Source organism: Mizuhopecten yessoensis, unplaced genomic scaffold, assembly GCF_002113885.1.
Source record: "Mizuhopecten yessoensis strain PY_sf001 unplaced genomic scaffold, ASM211388v2 scaffold1063, whole genome shotgun sequence".
Lineage (NCBI taxonomy): Eukaryota > Metazoa > Mollusca > Bivalvia > Pectinida > Pectinidae > Mizuhopecten > Mizuhopecten yessoensis.
Genome location: NW_018403859.1, coordinates 594474 through 619640, shown reverse-complemented (window position 1 = coordinate 619640; position 25167 = coordinate 594474). Strand labels below are relative to the sequence as shown.

Sequence of the window (25167 nt, the reverse complement as noted above, 5' to 3'; positions counted from 1 at the left end):
CGATACATTAGTTCATAGTTCACTATAACACAACGATACATTAACTCATAGTTCACTATAACAAAACAATACATACATTCATATTTAAGCATTAAACGATAATAAATTAATTCATATTTTAAAATTACACAATAATAAATTAATTCATATCTCAACATCACACAACAATAAATTAATTCATATTTCAAAATTACACAATAATAAATTAATTCATATTTCAAAATTACACAAAAATGTGTGTCAGCGAAGTAATAAGCGAAAATGTCATGATATTTTGTTTGTTAATACGGGTGTATATATATTATGAAAATTAATAAAAAAAAAAGTAGATTTTATTCCGTGCATATTTATATCATTTCAACCTAAATTCACCTCTTTCTCATCTCAAATTTACATTTTCATAGCAAAGACCTATTGCACTTGCTGGGGATCGAATTTCTCGACAAATAAAAATAAATGTAATCTCGTATAAATAAAATGAATTTCATCAACTCGACCCCTGACCTCCCACCTCTTCTTCATAAGACGTTGTCGTGGTGTTGATCCTGTATACGTAGAGGGTGGGCCGCGAGGACCAATGGTCGAAGAGTACGTCACCATACAACACTGGAGTAATCATGTTGTTCTGTGAATACAGGTTGATGTTATAGTGTTAGAGATGACGCGAAACTCACACAAAATGAAACTTTTGTGCAGAAGAAATTTGCTTCTTGAGGGACGGTGGAGTTTGTGCTAGGAGTTTTTTTCAAGCTTTGCATATAATTCACTTCCATCCTAGTTATACTCAAACGCATTTATTAGTTCTGAGGAAATTAACGTCAACCACCATGCAAAACAAATGGACTTTCCGTTTTGGTAAACCCACTCTGAAACCCCCTATTTAGTGGCCAGCATGTTTAAACTCGGAAGAGATAATTTTGGTACCACAGCTGTGAACAACTTACACCAATGTATATTAGTAGTTATACAAAATTTATTATGCAGATAAACTCAAAAGTTGACAAACGATTATATGCGAGGTGATTTCAGATAATAATTCAACTACTATACGTTCCCAGAGGTTGCTACAGTTCTTGATTATAAACCAGGCTTCATTTATGTTTTGTGAACACAAAACAATTGCAAAACCCTTAGTTTTTGATCTTCAGCCCAACGTCTTATTAAAATCTGAAGCAAGCGAAGTTTGGCTATAATTAGTTTATTTTCAGGATAGCTATGTTAAAATGATAAATAAACAGGAGTTGCTTCTACCTACCTAAATTAATCTAAAAAATGAGACAATGTGTCAGCCATGTCTTTTTTCAGCGTGTTTTAACGAGGATGATAAAAGATGTGCAAGTTCTGGATTTGATGGAAGTTACAGTAAGGATGACAAACAATGTGCAAGAAAACTTCCTTTTTTGTCAGGGTTTCATGCACTTCATTTGTGTTGGCGACACCACGATACTTTTTACTGTCTTGTATTGATCTTAATTTGAGGTAAACACTATGTAGTTGTTTCTATGTTATTGATAACACCCTCATCCTATGTCACTGTACTTCTTCTTTTATCGTAATGTATCATGTTAAGGTAATAAACAACAAACAACAAAAACAAAAATTCTGTAACAACTTTATTTCAACACTCTTTAATTCCTGTTCTTAAAAATATGGTTATTTTATCAAAGAATGGAATGAAAGCATCAATTAGTTCTCTGCAGAAGTGTTATAGTAGATTTAGAGATAATTGTCAGATATCATTAACTCATTCGTTTGAAACTAAAATTACTTAATGAGCAGAAGTCCAATCAACAGTTGACATATTGCTTCAACACAAAGTCGAGCTATTAGTCTATTACCAATGATTACAAATGCTAAATGTAGAGAACTAATAATTTCTTGAAAAAATATATTTCATTGTTAAGAAGATTGGAATTGATTTATTAATGATAAATAATATGTTATGCAGAATTGATTCCGTTAATGGCACAGAATCGGCACGTAGAGATGTTTCCGTTATTGCATAGAATCCCGTTATATAAATTTTTCTGCTCTTGAATGTAAAATTCGAATTTTGAACCTCCTACAAGTGTTTATAAATAATAAGCGTAATATAACAAACATTTGAATTCATTTGAATAATTCGATGAATATGATCTCCTCGAAGATTACATTTCTGCAATTTTAATTAAAGGTATAAAGTTAAAAGTGATATATATGAACACGTAAAAAGTCAATCTCCTTATACACTGTCTAAATAAATAGTTTGATTATCATACATAAACTATTTCTATTACTATATTTTGTTGACAATGTTTTGATAAACACTTTCTCTTCCTATGTTTAGAATCTGCAATTCATTATTTCAATGCATATTTAAAAGTTACATATAACATTCAATTTAGACTGTCTTGATTTCTGAAATTGTCATACATATTACATAACACTTATAATTCAGAATTATCAACCATTCGGAAACAAGTACAACATATCTATTCCGTCTTTTCATATTGCAGTGTTATCTGCTTTTGTGAGCAGGTATTGATTGTTACGTCATTAGTTTGTGAGAGAAAATTACGTCGTTTTCTCAAAAAATGATGACGTTACTCTCACAAACAAATGACGTAACAATCAATAACTGCTATCAAGAGCAGATAACTCTGCAATACGAAAAGACGGAATACAATGTCAATACAATTGTTAATAGATTGTGCCATAGCAGATAAAGTAACCATTAAACACAATGAACACAAGTTATATTACATATTCATAAATAAGGTAATGCATAGAATGATTATAATAGTTGCTAATGTAACAATGATCAATGAATAGAGACAGCAGCTGACGTCTTGGGTTGATATACGTTAGTATACATGTAATAGGTGTTTGTGCATGCACATAAGTATATGTTATCCCTATTAATAAATAAACTGTATACATATTGTACAATAAATTACCCGCATTATTTGTGTACGTACACGCATACACTTAAATGCACACAAAACACTCATGCAAATATAACAAAATGTAACCATTTTTGATTAAATCGCTTGCTCTGCATAAACATTTTGCAAAAAAGTAGAAAAAAGGATACTAGCCAAAGGATACTAGCCAGCTGCTTTTTGCAAGTCCATATCACCATAAAACATATTTGATTGGAACGTTGTGACATAGCCTGAAAAACAAATACATCTTTTATGATGTAAATAATTATTCGTCGGGCCGTCCGGTAAATAAAGAACATTCAGGCCAATGTTTGCCGCTGCTGTTTCTATTTGAACATTGTCGATATAAATAGTGGGCATTACCTTTACTGTATATAGAAATACATTCAATATTTTGAGAGTTTAAGTAAACAAGTCAAAGATTACACCATAAAGAGTTTTCTGGTTCGATGTTTTAGAGCATAGCAGATGTAGGTGCATTTTAAACAATGACAGAAAGGTTGCCATCATCAGCAAACAATTTCATTATTGTTAAATATGAATTATAATATCATTTCTTTAATCACAAAACAGCAATGGTCCTAAACTTTATCCTAGAGTATCTGCAGTCTATAGCATCAATATCGGAATGAACGTCATTTGTTACATTTGTTTTCTGTGAGGTGGTTAAGTATAAACCCTGTATACCTTGTTTATCCAGTTTGTACAATGTTTCTACATGCCAGACCCAATCGCACGCCCTGTTGGTATCACAGAAAATTACCACAACATTTACATCAAATAATAAATAAATAAATCGTATTTGGTGTACTGGTATATTATATCCTCATGACATTCATGCTGAAATATCACCAACTTTGCCATTGCATCAGTAAACATGTAAATCAATAAGAAAATACATTCAACCTGAGTAAGTACATAAACGTTTCTATATACTCACTTTTCATAAACTTCTACACATATTCTCATACCATTTCTCGACTCAGCGTACATATCTCCTCCCATATCATACACTCATCAAACTCACTAAATAAAAAATATGAATTTCTCTGTGGACAAATTCTCATCAACTGGACCGCTAACCTCCGACCTCTTCTTCATCAGAGGTTGCTGTGGTGTTGATCCTGTATACATAGAGTGTCGAGGAAGACTTTTCGTCAAAATGTTCGTCGCCATACAACACTGGTGTTATCATATTGTTCTGAAACATAAAAGATGTACATTATGAAACATCGGGTTACCTCAACAATTATGGTTTAGTTTGACTCATTTGTGTGTACTTTTATTTTATAAATGCGGTTTGAGGTTACAATTTACTTGTAGGCCTTGAGCTGCCAGCACCAAATATATATATATATATATATATATACATATATAACTTCATATTAAAAAGTAAAATCTTGTCCATGCATACATTTTGTAATTATTTCAATAGTAAATCACAATCCGCACTTGCATTCTGTATAAAACTGATCGTTTATTAGAAAAAAGGAAAGGTATGATAGGATAGATTTCAGAGGAAAAGGAACAGGAGGGTAAAATAAATATGTAAGTGTGCAAATACAAAAAAGATAGAACAAGAAAGAAAATAGGTAAAAGTTCCTTGTTACTACCAACTTCCAACAATGAGTACGTGACATTGCTATGATTGACCTAGATTTACAATGTGAGTGTCGTCAATGAAGCAGAGAACGCTTACCGTTCCGGAACATCTGGTCTTTTTTCTCCTCCTACATTTTCAAACGTCTTCGTGTGGATCCTTTGTTCATTTTGTTCACCAAATTCATCGGATTTCAATTTAAATAACCTTTATTCTTACACTTTGGTACTCTCTTGTTTTATTGAGTGGATAAATAAAGAAGAAGGAAATAAAAGAGAATGACTGAAAAGAACATAGAAACGAGTGTTGTGATTAACATTATGCTTCCTTAATGTGTTAACGTGTTGAATACTAGAAGCCAACAGGTTATATCAATGAATTATAGGTGCAAGAAATGCATGATTGGTGGTTCATACATCAAACTTGTGGATCAACATACACTAATGAAAATGATACATTTTGTTTTATACATGTAGTTGTATATGTAACCAAGAAAACATAATTTATGATGGACGACAAGTTTTCCAGGGCTCAAAGAGAAAAGTACCACCCTGACTATAACATCGTCACGACCTCCTAAACAGGAGTTTCGATATCACAATGGTCCCCAGTCCGATAATTTGTTCCTTAATTTCACGACGAATATATTAGATGTCTCCCTAAAGGCTACATTTATCGGTAAATCAGTCTGCATGAGTTTTTGAGACTGGTCACGTGTATAGGATCTGGCCTATGGAATTGCGAAAAATTATTTAGTTTATAATAAATATCATTAAGATATGACTGGGGATGCTTCCTCTGTCCTTAACTGTGCATATTTAATTTCTAGCATAAACTACACTCTTTTGTTCAGTATGATTTTTCTATCTAGCCAATCTGTATGAATGGGAAATTTAAATACAATTTGGAAGATGATACATGTACCTTTCCATACAAGTATGCAAAATAGCATTGTTTATCTCCATATTTATTTTTAGGTTAAATAATTCTACTGATCATTATGCAGATCTTTACAATCTTGGTGCATGGTGTTCCTTAATTATCTTATATAACGGGGAAAATCAGAAAAAAGACATGTAATATAATTACGTTAGGTATCATGATCATACGATGACCTAATGATGTTACCCCACATTGTTGTATTATTTCTACTTTTTTCATTTTTTTTTCTCCTAATTGTTCAAAATTTGATAGTTTATAAAAGTATTTTCTTGCATATTTTGTACATTTTCTAGCCTCGTCTGTCAATACACCAATATATATATTAGATGTATTGACGGACGAGCCTAGTACTTAAGATGAGTATGGTATTGTTATCTCTTGTATTTCACCCTTCACAGGGCTCTTCAGGTTTATTCAAAATAACAACGTCGTGACGTCACAATTACATGTCATCACACTACAATAGTAACGTGACGTCACGAAGTACACAAGATTGGTGGACAATTTGGCGTAAAATTTTATTGTGGCCTGTTGAGACTCGGTTTTAATATTTTTATTAGTTGGTCTTCTTTCGTTTCTCTTAAAATAGTGTCTGATGAAAATAGTTGATACAAAGGTAATACATTAAATTTATCTCCAGCACATTCATGAATATGTTTGTTAACATGAAGATTTCGTAAAGAATCAGTTCTAGTTTGTTGTCTATGTACAGTCATACGTGTTCTGAGTTCATTACCGGTAATGAACTCAGAACACGTATGACTGTACACATTTGCAACGACGTGGTATGATAACTTGTATCCCTAAAGAAGGTAAATCTAAAGTATATATGAAGAACTGGAGACCTACAACGCTTTTAAATGTGGATTATAAAACAAACATATTCATGAATGTGCTGGAGATAAATTTAATGTATTACCTTTGTATCAACTATTTTCATCAGACACTATTTTAAGAGAAACGAAAGAAGACCAACTAATCAAAATATTAAAACCAAGTCTCAACAGGCCACAGTAAAATTTTACGCCAAATTGTCCACCAATCTTGTGTACACGTGACGTCACGTTACTATTGTAGTGTGATGACATGTAATTGTGACGTCACGACGTTGTTCTTTTGAATAAACCTGAAGAGCCCTGTGAAGGGTGAAAGCAGCTAGTTTTTTAGTCGGTCGTTAATCTTATTTTTTTCTATATTTACTTCCTTCACATGGACATTTAATCCGTTTTTTTATTATATATATATATATATATATTAATATAAATAGAGCATACTGGGTATACAGTGACAGGTGATATACTAATATAAATAGAGCATATACTGGTTATAGAGGGAAAGATGATATACGGACATTACAGGAGCATACTGATTAAAAAGAGCATTCAATTAAATATAGCATACTGGTTACAGAGTTAGGGATGCTACATAGACCATACTGGTTATGCAGTTAGGGATGCTACATTTATAGTAGTAGACCATACTGGTTATGCAGTTAGGGATGCTACATTTATAGTAGTAGACCATACTGGTTATAGAGTTAGGGATGCTACTTTAATAGTAGTAGACCATACTGGTTATAGAGTTAGGGATGCTACTTTAATAGTAGTAGACCATACTGGTTATAGAGTTAGGGATGCTACTTTAATAGTAGTAGACCATACTGGTTATAGAGTTAGGGATGCTACTTTAATAGTAGTAGACCATACTAGTTATGCAGTTAGGGATGCTACATTTATAGTAGTAGACCATACTGGTTATAGAGTTAGGGATGCTACTTTAATAGTAGTAGACCATACTGGTTATAGAGTTAGGGATGCTACTTTAATAGTAGTAGACCATACTGGTTATAGAGTTAGGGATGCTACTTTAATAGTAGTAGACCATACTGGTTATAGAGTTAGGGATGCTACTTTAATAGTAGTAGACCATACTGGTTATAGAGTTAGGGATGCTACTTTAATAGTAGTAGACCATACTGGTTATAGAGTTAGGGATGCTACTTTAATAGTAGTAGACCATACTGGTTATAGAGTTAGGGATGCTACTTTAATAGTAGTAGACCATACTGGTTATAGAGTTAGGGATGCTACATTTATAGTAGTAGACCATACTGGTTATAGAGTTAGGGATGCTACATTTATAGTAGTAGACCATACTGGTTATAGAGTTAGGGATGCTACTTTAATAGTAGTAGACCATACTGGTTATAGAGTTAGGGATGCTACATTTATAGTAGTAGACCATACTGGTTATAGAGTTAGGGATGCTACATTTATAGTAGTAGACCATACTGGTTATAGAGTTAGGGATGCTACTTTAATAGTAGTAGACCATACTGGTTATAGAGTTAGGGATGCTACATTTATAGTAGTAGACCATACTGGTTATAGAGTTAGGGATGCTACATTTATAGTAGTAGACCATACTGGTTATAGAGTTAGGGATGCTACTTTAATAGTAGTAGACCATACTGGTTATAGAGTTAGGGATGCTACATTTATAGTAGTAGACCATACTGGTTATAGAGTTAGGGATGCTACATTTATAGTAGTAGACCATACTGGTTATAGAGTTAGGGATGCTACTTTAATAGTAGTAGACCATACTGGTTATAGAGTTAGGGATGCTACTTTAATAGTAGTAGACCATACTGGTTATAGAGTTAGGGATGCTACATTTATAGTAGTAGACCATACTGGTTATAGAGTTAGGGATGCTACTTTAATAGTAGTAGACCATACTGGTTATAGAGTTAGGGATGCTACTTTAATAGTAGTAGACCATACTGGTTATAGAGTTAGGGATGCTACATTTATAGTAGTAGACCATACTGGTTGGGGATGCTACATTAATAGTAGTAGACCATACTGGTTATAGAGTTAGGGATGCTACATTTATAGTAGTAGACCATACTGGACATGAGGAGAACGCTGGAGGCTGTATGAGGACATGAGAACACTGGAGGCTATATAAAAGACATGAGGAGAACACTGGAGGCTGTATGAGGACATGAGGAGAACACTAGTACTGGAAGCTGTATGAGGACATGAGAACACTGGAGGCTGTATGAGGACATGAGAACACTGGAGGCTGTATGAGGACATGAGAACACTGGAGGCTGTATGAGGACATGAGAACACTGGAGGCTATATAAAAGACATGAGGAGAACACTGGAGGCTGTATGAGGAAGGTGGATCATTTATCATCACAGAAACATATTTCTTGGTGAATAAACTTTAACTACACTGTACAGATGAAAACAAATCTAGCCCTTTGCTCATCCATGTATTGACCTTGATAATCCCAATGTTTTCCCATTAGCTAGTCAAGGCTGGATAAGTCATCATATGTTAAACGTCACAGCCTAGATGATATCATCAATAAATTAATCATACAATTATATGTTAGTACATGATTATGTACCAGGTGAATTATTCACATAAGTTTGGAAAAAATATCAATTTATGGTAACCATCAGTTATTCAATACGTACCAGATTTTTTGCTTTCAGAATAGCAGCGTTATAGCCCATTTTCACTTTGTATCCATCAGCTTCAGCGGTAAAGTTGGCCTGGAATCATAATTGAATAAATCTGTCTTCGTTCTTTATTGTGATCTTAAACTTCATCCTTTCAACACGTACAGAACAATTATATGTTTTAGTGGAATCAACGTTCTCTGTTGAGACATTTTCGAACATGAAGAGATATAACAAGTAGAGATAGAACATGAAGAGATAGAACAAGTAGAGACAGAACAAGTAGAGATAGAACATGAAGAGATAGAACATGTAGAGATAGAACAAGTAGAGATAGAACATGTAGAGATAGAACATGTAGAGATAGAACACATAGAACATGAAGAGATATAACAAGTAGGGATAGAACATGAAGAGATAGAACAAGTAGAGAAAGAACAAGTAGAGATAGAACATGAAGAGATAGAACAAGTAGGGATAGAACATGTAGAGATAGAACACATAGAACATGAAGAGATAGAACATGTGGAGATAGAACAAGTAGAGAAAGAACATGTAGAGATAGAACAAGTAGAGATAGAACATGTAGAGATAGAACACATAGAACATGTAGAGGTAGAACATGTAGAGATAGAACATGTAGAGAAAGAACATGTAGATATAGAACATGAAGAGATAGAACAAGTAGGGATAGAACATGTAGAGATAGAACACATAGAACATGTAGAGATAGAACAAGTAGAGATAGAACATGTAGAGATAGAACAAGTAAAGATAGAACATGTGGAGATAGAACAAGTAGAGATAGAACATGCAGAGATAGAACTTGTAGAGATAGAACAAGTAGAGATAGAACACATAGAACATGTGGAGATAGAACAAGTAGAGATAGAACAAGTAGAGATAGAACATGTAGAGATAGAACAAGTAGAGATAAAACCTGTTGATATAGAACAAGTAGAGATAGAACATGCAGAGATAGAACACATAGAACATGTAGAGATAGAACATGTAGTGATAGAACTTGTAGAGATAGAACACATAGCACATGTAGAGATAGAACAAGTAGAGATAAAACCTGTTGAGATAGAACAAGTAGAGATAGAACATGTAGAGATAGAACAAGTAGAAATAGAACAAGTGGAGATAGAACACATATAACATGAAGAGATAGAACACATAGAACAAGTAGAGATAGAACATGTAGAGATAGAACATGTAGAGATAGAACATGTAGAGATAGAACATGTAGAGATAGAACTTGTAGAGATAGAACACATAGCACATGTAGAGATAGAACAAGTAGAGATAGAACATGTAGAGATAGAACAAGTAGAGATAGAACATGTAGAGATAGAACAAGTAGAAATAGAACAAGTGGAGATAGAACATGTAGAGATAGAACATGTAGAGATAGAACATGTAGAGATAGAACATGTAGAGATAGAACATGTAGAGATAGAACATGTAGAGATAGAACATGTAGAGATAGAACATGTAGAGATAGAACATGTAGAGATAGAACATGTAGAGATAGAACATGTAGAGATAGAACATGTAGAGATAGAACATGTAGAGATAGAACATGTAGAGATAGAACATGTAGAGATAGAACATGTAGAGATAGAACATGTAGAGATAGAACATGTAGAGATAGAACATGTAGAGATAGAACATGTAGAGATAGAACATGTAGAGATAGAACATGTAGAGATAGAACATGTAGAGATAGAACATGTAGAGATAGAACATGTAGAGATAGAACACGTAGAGATAGAACACATAGCACATGTAGAGATAGAACAAGTAGAGATAGAACATGTAGAGATAGAACAAGTAGAGATAGAACATGTAGAGATAGAACAAGTAGAGATAGAACAAGTGGAGATAGAACATGTAGAGATAGAACATGTAGAGATAGAACAAGTAGAGATAGAACATGTAGAGATAGAACAAGTAGAGATAGAACATGTAGAGATAGAACATGTAGAGATAGAACACATAGAACATGTAGAGATAGAACAAGTAGAGATAGAACAAGTAGAGATAGAACATGTAGAGATAGAACAAGTAGAGATAGAACATGTAGAGATAGAACATGTAGAGATAGAACATGTAGAGATAGAACATGTAGAGATAGAACATGTAGAGATAGAACATGTAGAGATAGAACATGTAGAGATAGAACATGTAGAGATAGAACATGTAGAGATAGAACACATAGAACATGTAGAGATAGAACAAGTAGAGATAGAACAAGTAGAGATAGAACATGTAGAGATAGAACAAGTAGAGATAGAACATGTAGAGATAGAACAAGTAGAGATAGAACATGTAGAGATAGAACAAGTAGAGATAGAACATGTAGAGATAGAACAAGTAGAGATAGAACATGTAGAGATAGAACAAGTAGAGATAGAACATGTAGAGATAGAACAAGTAGAGATAGAACATGTAGAGATAGAACATGTAGAGATAGAACATGTAGAGATAGAACATGTAGAGATAGAACACATAGAACATGTAGAGATAGAACAAGTAGAGATAGAACAAGTAGAGATAGAACATGTAGAGATAGAACAAGTAGAGATAGAACATGTAGAGATAGAACATGTAGAGATAGAACACATAGAACATGTAGAGATAGAACAAGTAGAGATAGAACAAGTAGAGATAGAACATGTAGAGATAGAACAAGTAGAGATAGAACATGTAGAGATAGAACATGTAGAGATAGAACACATAGAACATGTAGAGATAGAACAAGTAGAGATAGAACAAGTAGAGATAGAACATGTAGAGATAGAACAAGTAGAGATAGAACATGTAGAGATAGAACATGTAGAGATAGAACATGTAGAGATAGAACATGTAGAGATAGAACACATAGAACATGTAGAGATAGAACAAGTAGAGATAGAACAAGTAGAGATAGAACATGTAGAGATAGAACAAGTAGAGATAGAACATGTAGAGATAGAACATGTAGAGATAGAACAAGTAGAGATAGAACATGTAGAGATAGAACACATAGAACATGTAGAGATAGAACAAGTAGAGATAGAACAAGTAGAGATAGAACATGTAGAGATAGAACAAGTAGAGATAGAACATGTAGACATAGAACATGTAGAGATAGAACACATAGAACATGTAGAGATAGAACACATAGAACATGTAGAGATAGAACAAGCAGAGATAGAACAAGTAGAGATAGAACATGTGGAGACAGAACAAGTAGAGATAGAACATGTAGAGATAGAACAAGTGGAGATAGAACATGCAGAGATAGAACATGTAGAGATAGAACATGTAGAGATAGAACAAGTGGAGATAGAACATGCAGAGATAGAACAAGTAGAGATAGAACAAGTAGAGATAGAACATGCAGAGATAGAACAAGTAGAGATAGAACAAGTAGAGATAGAACACATATAACATGTAGAGATAGAACAAGTAGAGATAGAACAAGTGGAGATAGAACCTGTAGAGATAGAACATGTAGAGATAGAACAAATGGAGATAGAACCTGTAGAGATAGAACAAGTAGAGATAGAACATGTAGAGATAGAACATGTAGAGATAGAACAAGTAGAGATAGAACATGCAGAGATAGAACATGTACCTAGCGAAAATTGCTTCTTGCAGTATCGTCATGTTTACGTGAACAATTGTGATTTCAAGATTGTTGGGTATTTTGTAGTATTTCCTTACTAGAAATGTTAGCTGCCTTGTTGAATTTGTGGATCCTAAGGTGTCTTTAAAAACAAGAAAATTATCTAAAATGGAGTATGAAATGAAATGCTGTGTGATGATCTGCTATGGCATAAGCTGAATTGGCTTGATGGCCAAGGGAATTAAATGAACAGACACACAAATCAAGTCGAAATATGTTTTTATTAAATGCTACTTAATTATGCAGGACTGGTGTAATTCCTTATTCATGTTATTTTATAGAACATTTCTCTCACTTAACAACCATATTTTTCTTAGTACAGGACTGGAGTAGGACATATGTCCCACATTTGAAGTAAACAACATTTCTGTGACTTACCATTGTTTGTGGGCAGGGATAGAACAGGTCACATTTGGGCGTGGAGGTTGCATTTCCTCTCGGAAAGTACTTTCCTCCATAGTACACATACAGCTTGCCATCATAATCTGCAGAAACAATCAAAGGCCATATTCATGTCAAAATCCGAACCCAAATATCGATCACAAATATTATTAGATAAATCATATGTCACTACTGCAAATAGTATACTATACTGCAATTCAGCAATCCTTGTCTAAAAATATTCAGATCAAACATAGTAATTCAATATTACACTCTTCGTTGGTAACCTACATAACTGTGCAGGATTGGGAAAATAATAAACTTGCTGTTTCCCCCTGTATCATCATACAAGGTGACTTACGTGGGAGACCCATGCAGAATAGAGAGGTTTCTTCTGTATCATTCAGCTTGGTAGATATTGAAGAAGACAAAATTGGTATGCTGCACTGACTACACTTAGTCTAGTCAGCTTCATCTATTCATTTCATTTCTACCATTTTTACAATGCTTTACACCTCTCTTAATTGCCCCAGCTTTTATTAATGCATTGTCCGAAAAACAAAAACTTGTAAGTTCCTTGTATGATACATTCAATCATCCTTAATCCAGCAACCACTTACATGTATATAGTAATATGGTTCTATCAAGCGAGTATTTTGGGGACAGATTTCTATTTTTCTATTTAAAATCATCTCGAATTATTCAGCTGTTTCAAATTCCATACATATCTGTTAACTGCAAATGAATGTAAAAGAAAGAACAAGACTTGGCTTCGAATTACATTAATAAGTAACACACTTGTTTCAGAATCACAGTTAAATCCATGAAAGCAAATCAACCGATTACTAGTTCTGTGATAGGTAGTGGGGAGTAGGTGCATGTAGAGATAGAACATGTAGTGATAGAACTTGTAGACTGGGTGTTAATTAGTTCTATGGTAGGTGGTGGGGAGTAGGTGACTGGGTGTTAACTAGTTCTGTGATAAGTGGTGGGGAGTAGATGACTGGATGTTAACTAGTTCTGTGATAGGTGGTGGGGAGTAGGTGACTGGGTGTTAATTAGTTCTATGGTAGGTGGTGGGGAGTAGGTGACTCGGTGTTAACTAGTTCTGTGATAGGTGGTGGGGAGTAGATGACTGGGCATTAACTAGTTCTGTGATAGGTGGTGAGGAGTAGGTGACTGGGTGTTAACTAGGGTGGTGGGGAGTAGGTGACTTGGTGTTAACTAGTTCTGTGAGAGGTGGTGGGGAGTAGGTGACTGGGTGTTAAATAGTTCTGTGATAGGTGGTGGGGAGTAGGTGAGTGTGTGTTAACTAATTCTGATAGGTGGTGGGGAGTAGGGGACTGGGTGTTAACTAGTTCTGTGATAGGTGGTTGGGAGTAGGTGCCTGGGTGTTTACTAGTTCTGTGATAGGTGGTGGGGAGTAGATGACTGGGCATTAACTAGTTCTGTGATAGGTGGGGGGGAGTAGGTGACTGGGTGTTAATTAGTTCTGTGGTAGGTGGTGGGGAGTAGGTGACTGGGTGTTAAATAGTTCTGTGATAGGTGGTGGGGAGTAGGTGACTTGGTGTTAACTAGTTCTGTGAGAGGTGGTGGGGAGTAGGTGACTGGGTGTTAAATAGTTCTGTGATAGGTGGTGGGGAGTAGGTGACAGGGTGTTAACTAGTTCTGTGAGAGGTGGTTGGGGAGTAGGTGACTCGGTGTTAACTAGTTCTGTGATAGGTGGTGGTGAGTAGATGACTGGGCATTAACTAGTTCTGTGTTAGGTGGTGAGGAGTAGGTGACTGGGTGTTAACTAGTCCTGTGATAGGTGGTGGGGAGTAGGTGACTGGGGGTTAACTAGTTCTGTGATAAGTGGTGGGGAGTAGATGACTGGGTGTTAACTAGTTCTGTGATAGGTGGTTGGGAGTAGGTGCCTGGGTGTTTACTAGTTCTGTGATAGGTGGTCACAGTTAAATCCATGAAAGCAAATCAACCGATTACTAGTTCTGTGATAGGTAGTGGGGAGTAGGTGACTGGGTTTTAACTAATTCTGGTAGGTGGTGGGGAGTAGGTGACTGGGTGTTAAATAGTTCTATGGTAGGTGGTGGGGAGTAGGTGACTCGGGGTTAACTAGTTCTGGGATAGGTGGTGGGGAGTAGGTGACTGGGTGTGAACTAGTTCTGTGATAGGTGGTGGGGAGTAGGTGCCTGGGTGTTAACTAGTTCTGTGAGAGGTGGTGGGGAGTAGGTGACTGGGTGTTAAATAGTTCTGTGATAGGTGGTGGGGAGTAGGTGTGTGGGTGTTAACTAATTCTGATAGGTGGTGGGGAGCAGGTGACTGGGTGTTAACTAGTTCTGTGATAGGGGGTGGGGAGTAGGTGAGTGGGTGTTAACTAATTCTGATAGGTGGTGGGAAGTAGGTGACTGGGTGTTAACTAGTTCTGTGATAGGGGGTGGGGAGTAGGTGACTGTGTGTTAACTAATTGTGATAGGTGGTGGGGAGTAGGTGACTGGGTGTTAGCTAATTCTGATAGGTGGTGGGGAGTAGGTGACAGGGTGTTAACTAGTTATGTGAGAGGTGGTTGGGAGTAGGTGACTGGGTGTTAACTAGTTCTGTGATAGGTGGTGGGGAGTAGATGACTGGGGGTTAACTAGTTCTATGATAGGTGGTGTGGAGTAGGTGACTGGGCGTTGACTAGTTCTGTGATAGGTGGTGTAACTGGGTGTTAACTAGTTCTGTGATAGGTGGGGGGGAGTAGATGACTGGGTGTTAACTAGTTCTATGATAGGTGGTGTGGAGTAGGTGACTGGGTGTTGACTAGTTCTGTGATAGGTGGTGTAGAGTAGGTTACTGGGTGTTAACTAGTTCTGTGAGAGGTGGTGGGGAGTAGGTGACTGGGTGTTAACTAGTTCTGTGATAGGTGGTGAGGAGTAGGTGACTGGGTGTTAACTAGTTCTGTGATAGGTGGTGTAGAGTAGGTGACTGGGTGTTAACTAGTTCTGTGAGAGGTGGTGGGGGGTAGGTGACTGGGTGTTAACTAGTTCTGTGATAGGGGGTGGGGAGTAGGTGACAGGGTGTTGACTAGTTCTATGGTAGGTGATGGGGAGTAGGTGACTGGGTGTTAACTAGTTCTATGATAGGTGGTGGGGAGTAGGTGACAGGGTGTTGACTAGTTCTATGGTAGGTGGTGGGGAGTAGGTGACTGGGTGTTAACTAATTCTGATAGGTGGTGGGGACTAGGTGACTCGGTGTTAGGTGGTGGGGAGGAGATGACTTGGGGTTAACTAGGTCTGTGATAGGTGGTGAGGAGTAGGTGACTGGGTGTTAACTAATTCTGATAGGTGGTGGGGACTAGGTGACTCGGTGTTAGGTGGTGGGGAGTAGATGACTTGGGGTTAACTAGGTCTGTGATAGGTGGTGAGGAGTAGGTGACTGGGTGTTAACTAGTTCTGTGATAGGTGGTGGGGAGCAGGTGAATTGGGGTTAACTAGTTCTGTGAGAGGTGGTTGGGAGTAGGTGACTTGGGGTTAACTAGTTCTGTGATAGGTGGTGGGGAGTAGGGGACTGGGTGTTAACTAGTTCTGTGATAGGTGGTGGGGAGCAGGTGAATTGGGGTTAACTAGTTCTGTGATAGGTGGTGGGGAGTAGGTGACAGGGTGTTAACTAGTTCTGTGATAGGTGGTGGGGAGTAGGGGACTGGGTGTTAACTAGTTCTGTGATAGGTGGTGAGGAGTAGGCGACTGGGTGTTAACTAGTTCTGTGATAGGTGGTGGGGGGTAGGGGACTGGGTGTTAACTAGTTCTGTGATAGGTGGTGGTGAGTAGGTGACTGGGTGTTAACTAGCTCTGTGATAGGTGGTGGGGAGTAGGTGACTGGGGGTTAACTAGTTCTGTGATAGGTGGTGAGGAGTAGGCGACTGGGTGTTAACTAGTTCTGTGATAGGTGGTGTAGAGTAGGTGACTGGGTGTTAACTAGTTCTGTGATAAGTGGTGGGGAGTAGATGACTGGATGTTAACTAGTTCTGTGATAGGTGGTGGGGAGTAGATGACTTGGGGTTAACTAGGTCTGTGATAGGTGGTGAGGAGTAGGTGTCTGGGTGTTAACTAGTTCTGTGATAGGTGGTGGTGAGTAGGTGACTGGGTGTTAACTAGTTCTGTGATAACTGGTGGGGAGTAGATGACTGGATGTTAACTAGTTCTGTGATAGGTGGTGGGGAGTCGGTGACTGGGTGTTAACTAATTCTGATAGGTGGTGGGGAGTAGGTGACTGGGTGTTAACTAATTCTGATAGGTGGTGGGGACTAGGTGACTCGGTGTTAGGTGGTGGGGAGTAGATGACTTGGGGCTAACTAGGTCTGTGATAGGTGGTGAGGAGTAGGTGACTGGGTGTTAACTAGTTCTGTGATAGTTGGTGGGGAATAGGTGACTGGATGTTAACTAGTTCTGTGAAAGTTGGGTGGGAGTAGATGACTGGGTGCTACTATGTGTTTACCAACCTTCTGAGAACCAGCGAGGTACAATATCGGTTGCATCATAATTGCGCCTTGGTGCTCCAATCATCAGATCATCTATACCATCAGCATTTACATCCTCAAACTGTACAAAAATATAATCATTAAACAATGTCTTCAAGTAAAATATTATGCTGCTCTTTAAAAACTTTATTATGAATTTAGAGAAAAATCCTCAATCTATCTTCAATTTAATTATTCAATTACATATTCTGAATATTTAAAGAATTGCAGGTTCTGACTTTAACAAAATAGTTATATTAAACTTGTACATGACAGGTTATTTAAATCTGTTAACTAAATAATGAACTGCATAACGTGAAAATAAACTTTACATTTTTTTTTTGGAAAATAGGCAAACACATTTCTTTGGTATAGATCACTTATAATCCTATTGAATCATGACTAGTTTATAGAAATAGCTACCGATATACCTTGACATAGATGCCGAACCTGCCAAACTGTCTATCGCCCTGGAAGGTGGCGAGAAGTTGGACATTGTTGTTAGTGATGTTATATACAAACACTGCCCCTGCTTGGTGGATGGTGATGGGCACAGTTAGGTACGTCCCAGGGGCATCACGCCCCACCACACCCACAGCCAGGATCAGTGACTTGTTGTCGTAGGGGAAACCGATGTCAGAACTATATCCAGCCAAGTCAAACTGCTGCTCTCCGTGTAAAGTGAGCCCAGAAATGTTGTAGGTTACCCCTAGGTTATACAGGTTTAGTGCCCCGACAGTCTGGAGGTCAGAAGAGGTCAGCTGGCAGTCGGGTCTGAGAAAAAGGGCTAATGTGTAATAAATTTACTATATACACTGCTGATCAAAAAGTCATTAAAATATCACTAAAATGCTATTATTCTGAACTATAATATTATAAAGCACCTTTTCTGGAACATTTTGTAAGAGTTTATCTGCAAAGTGTACACATTTTTTGTGAGTACATGCAAATGTATATATCATTGGCCATTACTTAAATATAGCAACCAACCTTTTCTAATGCTTTACCTGAGAGAAGAAACCATATCTGAAAAGATTCGTTGTATGTAATCCCCATTAAAATACATCTATTTTTAATACTATCAAATCAATAAAGTATGCTGACAGATAACAAAATACACATCTAGTTACTGAACTCCAAAGAAATGTTTCATACTCGGATGAAATAAAAAACGAATTTATCAAAAAAGTCATAGAAACAATAATATTCTGTTTGACAAAAATGCATACAAGGGATAGTTAAAATTTAGTTTATATGGAAGACTGACCGACTACATTTCCTGAAGTAAGGCTGCCCCACCAAGACCAGGCCACTACGCACTCTGATGTTATGACCAAACCAGCTGTATGCCTGTAAAAAGTGTCATTCATAGCTAATAACATTTCCTGCAGCTGTATAACTTCGACATATATATAACCTACAGGTTCAAACAAGGATTGAAATACGCTACAGTGTATATTCTCAACATCCATGGTATAAAACCCCAGTACTTAGTGTAGTGCATATGGGAGGATATGTTTGTCAACAAATGAGTGTTATACAATCGTTAATCTTTAAAATATCTAATAGAAACAACAGAAAAAAATATTTCATCTCTTTGAGTGGATTCTATTGGCTCATGATACGTTTTAAACATTTTTTTTGATAAAATGATGGAACAGCGACTTTTGCAGGAACAAGACATGTCTTCCTTAGTTACAAAGCTGCAAATTGTCAAACATATCACATATATCATCACTATAAACTCATTGATCACAATTCACACACATCACAATTTCAATATGGCACATATATGACCATCACATATCACAAATACTATTAAAAGTCTGATGTCACATCCATCACAAGTTATACATATAATTTTAAAAGTCTTAAGTTCCTCAGCAACCCTAAGTAACTCCAACTGAAGTTTCTGACAACATACCTGTTTATTTTGCAGGTTCCATTTAGAAATTAAAGACTCAAATGTTATCACCATGTGGTCTGAAACAGAACGTATTCATTCCATTATCATAATAGACCTATACATTTCATTCTATTAGAGAAATATTTTTCCTGTCGTTCAGTTAGTTTAAAAGAGAATACAGTAGATCTTATCGGTCAGATATATGATAGAAATCAGATATCAGGGCCAAAAAATGTAGAATATTATGGGATGTCCTCAATGTCAGGTGTCAGTAAAGTTAAGTATCACAAAAAAAGAGAGAAAAGAAATAAGAAAATCCCATTATGTATGATTTTTATCAAACAAGAATCAAAAAGTTTCATAAATATTCTATGGAATGGTGATCGAGTCTGAAGTAGTTTTATTTATTTTTATCACATAATCGGCCTGTTATCCAGTGAATTCGTCCATTTAATATTTTTACATATGTCACTAGTGTAATATACCCTGGAGCGTTTTTCATTGGCTGTGCCAGTCAGAAATCGATTGTAACATCATAATATGGACAATGACGTAATGTCATAAATTGTGTAGATGGCACAACAAAATGGCTGTCTCCGTTTGATTAAGCCCTCTACATTTTGGCTTTAGAACCTGTCAAAATGTAAGTTTTCTGAGTTGTGTGATAAAAAGTTTCTTGATTTTGTTTTCATTTCATATGAGCTTTTATGAAACTCGTCTCAAGTTTTAATTTTTGCTCGCCAAGGCTCGCAAAAATAAAAACTCCTCAGACTCGTTTCATAAAATCTCATATGAAATGAAAACTCATTTAAGAATCTTAACTATATTACATAAACAAACTTAACCAGAAAAAAAGACATATCTTTCTATGAATTGATGATGTCATCACATTAATCTTTGTGATAACAAAAACAGGTCTTATCAAATGTGTTATATCACAAACATTTACAATGGATGTGAAAACGATACCATTTATTGACCATACAAATTAATAGCATATAAAAAATGTTCCAGCAGCCTGGCAGCTGGTTAATCAAAATATATCCCCAGCCAAACCACTGACCAGTGTAAGTAAGACTACTGGACACACCGTACTGACCTCCTTAGTCTGACTAATCAGGAAGAATATACTGACCTGAGTAAGCTTTACTGGAGGGCAGTGCTGACACAATTCCACTCTGATTTGCCACCATCTGATAGTACGGTGTACCTAGCAGTAGATCGTCATGGCCATCCTTGTTAATGTCTCCCGTCGTCATGGTGAACCCAAGGTTACAGTACTGACTCTATACATCGACAAATACAGCAAAGTATTACTGGTTTAATTATAGAATTAAAATGTTGCCTAGAAATTGTCAAATCATGGCTCCTTCATCCAATACTGTCTGAAATAGTTTTACACTTAAAACTTCAACTCGGACTGGCCAAGAAATAGTCACATATAAGTCAATATTTAAGTACATTATAAAAATGATACTATTTTGAGGAACAGAAGGTCAGTATTATCTTCCTGGTGTCACTTAATTTGTAACATGACAATGCTGCTGCTTAATGCACCTAATTAGTACTTTCGTTTTTATTATTTCCTTCTGTTCCATCTTGTGTATATAGCGATAAAAAACAGCGTCATTTCATATTTGATTATCAAATATATATAATCAGATATAACAAATGAGGACTTTGAATTCAATTAAAATGTGGTACTGACCTATTTCTGTCTCAGGTTGTCATAACCACATATTCACCTCAACAGAGGTGTGGAACTGATAAATATATCTCACCTGGCAGGTGATTGTGATGTTTGGCTGATAAAATGCTGCATTGGACCTCAGCTTACCATAGTAGATAAACACTGCCCCCTGTAAGACCATCACAATATACTTATGTTACATGGGTTATAACCCTCAAGACAAGGTAAGCATTTGAAGTATAAATTTCAATTTTTGTTTTCATTTCTATTTTTTTGCAGTTAGTTTATGTTATTTGGTGTAAATGCATTCTTTTCAAGAGGTAAAAAGTGGAAACACCTCTAGTGTAAGTCATTAAACACTCTGAGAAAAAGAGAATGATGACTTTCAATTTCAAGAATTTCCAAGATAACAGTTGTCTTGATATATATATATATATATATAGAAAACCTAGCGCTGAAGCCATACATTGTAGTCGAGTTGACCATGGTTCCTGAAGGCCGGAGCTCCTACTACCACATCTGGTATTCCATCTAGGTTGACATCCACCACTGCCACAGAGGTGCCGAATAGAGACTGAGCCTGGAAATATAATACAGGCATCATATTACATCAGGTTATCAATATAATTTTAAACAATTCCCATATACGTATATACTTCCCTCAATGTGTAACGTTGTGTATTAGTTACCTGAGGACAGCCCCTGTGGGCTGTTCTACATTGTATGTAAGCTAGTTCCTGTGGATCTGTTGCATCATAGTTACTTGCGTATACCCCTCTGGCACTACTGTATAATTAGTTACCTGGGGATAACCCTCTGGCACTACTGTATAATTAGTTACCTGGGGATAACCCTCTGGCACTACTGTATAATTAGTTACCTGGGGATAACCCTCTGGAATTGTTGTATAATTAGCTACCTAGGGACAAACCTCTGGAATTGTTGTATAATTAGTTACCTGGGGACAAACCTCTGGAATTGTTGTATAATTAGCTATCTAGGGACAAACCTCTGGAATTGTTGTATAATTAGCTACCTAGGGACAAACCTCTGGAATTGTTGTATAATTAACTACCTAGGGATAAACCTCTGGAATTGTTGTATAATTAGTTACCTGGGGATAACCCCCTGGAATTGTTGTATAATTAGTTACCTGGGGACAAACCTCTGGAATTGTTGTATAATTAACTACCTAGGACAAACCTCTGGGATTGTTTTATAATTAGTTACCTGGGGATAACCCTCTGGAATTGTTGGATAATTAGTTACCTGGGGATAACCCTCTGGAATTGTTGAATAATTAGTTACCTGGGGATAACCCTCTGGAATTGTTGGATAATTAGTTACCTGGGGATAACCCTCTGGAATTGTTGAATAATTAGTTACCTGGGGATAACCCTCTGGAATTTTTGAACAATTAATTACCTGGGGATAACCCTCTGGAATTGTTGTATAATTAATTACCTGGGGATAACTCTCTGGAATTGTTGAATAATTAGTTACCTGGGGATAACCCTCTGGAATTGTTGAATAATTAGTTACCTGGGGATAACCCTCTGGAATTGTTGAATAATAAGTTACCTGGGGATAACCCTCAGAAACTTTTGTATAATAAGTTACCAGGGGATTACTCTCTTGAACTGTTGTATAATAAGTTACCTGGGGATAACCCTCAGAAACTGTAGTATAATTAGTTACCTGGGGATAACCCTCTGTAACTGTAGTATAGTTATAGTTACCTGGGGATAATCCTCTGTAACTGTAGTATAATTATAGTTACCTGGAGATAATCCTCTGTAACTGTAGTATAATTATAGTTACCTGGGGATAACCCTCTTGAACTGTAGTATAATTATAGTTACCTGGGGATAACCCTCTGGAGCTGTATTATACTTATACTTACCTGGGAATAACCCTCAGGAACTGTAGTATAATTAGTTATCTGGAGACAATCCTCTGGAATTGTTGTATAATAAATTACCTTCCGACCTTCAGACCGAAGTAAATTTATAAATAGATGGCCCTGGGAGACTCTAATATTAGTTACCAACCAATGACCTCGGGGACTGTTACATTTAAGTTACCTCTGCAGGGCCTTTTAATGTACAGTTTGTATGGTTATTCATGTTGAGTAGATAGAAAGCCCCTTGAGCAACAGGTAGTCCATCGTCCGATCCTGCCAAAACAAAACAACACAAATGTTCTTTAGGAAGTCAGACAGTATGGACATGTACTAAGGTAACTAAGTTCATCATCTGACAGGGGTACTATTGAATCAGTAAACCAAATAACTCAAAGTGCATTGAGGTTATATTTATTTTATGAATCTCTACACCCTGTGTTTAATAGGTCTTGGTATGATAAATATCATATAGAGTGGTACGACAGTTTATGGACTGGTCATTCATTGTAAAGGGATATATATATATATATATATATATGATACAAAGAAAAAACCCTGTGGTACAGTCAATAATTAAGCCATCATGGAGACTGAAGTATGTACTATACTACCTAATACATTTTGTTATAAAGCATCTTATAGAGCAAAAATACAAAAATAAGCAATGAAAATGTTAACCAGCTAACATTGATAAGCTGATCATGCATGAGAAAGTTAACCAGCTAACATTGATAAGCTGATCATGCATGAGAATGTTATAATGGGATACAACTCTCGCAGTCTTAACAGAAAACGTTATTTATGATGTCATAATATTCTACGCTTCTGGATTTTTCCCTTGATTTAATCCAGACTGCATTTACTATAAATGTTTCTTCAACCGAATGTAGCCATTTGTTAAGAAATTCATGTATAAAGTGGCTGACAGGTTCTTTATATGACTGTGAACATTTTAATTACTTAAATCAATGGGCTAAATGGCCCCTTGTGGAAGGATGAGCTAACTTGTACATGGATGTGATACCATAAGAAATGTCAACAGAGATGTAAGAAACTATCTTTAATTGCTCAGGCCAGTCTCTGGGTCACCAGCTGCTCACACTTTTTCTGGAAGTCATTAAAATCAAAAACTTTAGAAAAAGAATTAGATTGCAGTATGAGGTATGACACAGAAAGTGAACTGACCATATAAAATGTACACTCTGCCTTGGTCAGGGCTGCCTCCTCCACCGTATCCAGGGGCTCCCACTACCAGGTCATCGTTATGGTCACCGTTCAGGTCACCTACAGCTAGTGACCTACATATACAAAGTACCATGAATACTAGACACCAACCTTCAGCAAAGTGTTATACCCCTTGTTAAAAATTCTGCAGATTTTGTGTAGGGTCGTCTTTTATATATATCATCAGTTTGTCAGAAATGTCGTGTAGATATTTAATGTAGGTACCTAGAAATATGCCAACAGCAGCATATCACAATAACTCATTCCTTACCCAAACTACTCTCTGACATGTCAGCAAAACCGGGCCCTGCTTGTTGCACATGTTTTAAATAGTAGGTGATGTAGTTGACATTATATTATCTGAGGTGAAAGTGTGCAATGTGAAAATAGTTAGGCCTTTAAACTTCATCTGTTACTTGGGTAGTACATCTAATAGGGCTATTCTTTTTTTTTCAACGAGAATGATCTTAGCTTGACCTTGCCTTCACATCCAAAATAATCAGGGTTTCTCTCTTCCTTTAAAGATAACACACATGAAACATTTAACTCCCCTTCTTCAAAAAAGGACAAGTGTCTTGTATTATAGACAATTACCACAGAGGTGAAGTTTGAAAGGAACCAAACTGTGTGAATTCCCTCAGTCATCACCTAGACAGGAGATCTTAATGTCTTCGTTTTGTTTTATTTACAGTGGCCTTAACCTTGACATATTCATACATGCACCCTAAATAATGATAGGTCTTTAATTTCGTTGATAATGATAAATCCACATAAGAAGTTTGAAAGCAACAGGGCAATCATATTTTGAGCTATACATAATTCTGAAACATTTTTTTTTTGAATGCACAAATGAATGAAGCGATTACTATATAGAGCACTCACCTTTTTCATTCAAGTCGAATATTAATTTTATCTGTATATTAAACATGTGGCATAAATATTCAAAT

The 25167-nt window shown here is 36.3% G+C and overlaps 1 protein-coding gene across 2 annotated transcripts in view; it reads right to left on the bottom strand.

The window, feature by feature from the left end:
- Nucleotides 1-233: 233 nt before the first annotated feature.
- Nucleotides 234-25167, bottom strand: part of LOC110456981 (phosphatidylinositol-glycan-specific phospholipase D-like) — a 44305-nt gene continuing 19371 nt past the window's right edge. Inside the window, exons 13-24 of one of the 2 annotated variants that reach the window (XM_021508066.1) lie at nt 24182-24294; nt 23178-23269; nt 21560-21673; nt 21185-21262; nt 20539-20689; nt 19422-19480; nt 18765-18847; nt 17929-18271; nt 17480-17579; nt 13000-13106; nt 8961-9038; nt 234-625 (exon numbers count right to left, since the gene is read on the bottom strand). In XM_021508066.1, the coding sequence (XP_021363741.1) occupies nt 488-625; nt 8961-9038; nt 13000-13106; nt 17480-17579; nt 17929-18271; nt 18765-18847; nt 19422-19480; nt 20539-20689; nt 21185-21262; nt 21560-21673; nt 23178-23269; nt 24182-24294 (1456 nt within the window). In that variant the 3' untranslated portion in view covers nt 234-487. Of the gene's footprint in view, nt 626-2611; nt 4126-8960; nt 9039-12999; nt 13107-17479; nt 17580-17928; nt 18272-18764; nt 18848-19421; nt 19481-20538; nt 20690-21184; nt 21263-21559; nt 21674-23177; nt 23270-24181; nt 24295-25167 lie in introns of those variants that run through there. The other variant, XM_021508074.1, reaches the window with a different exon arrangement.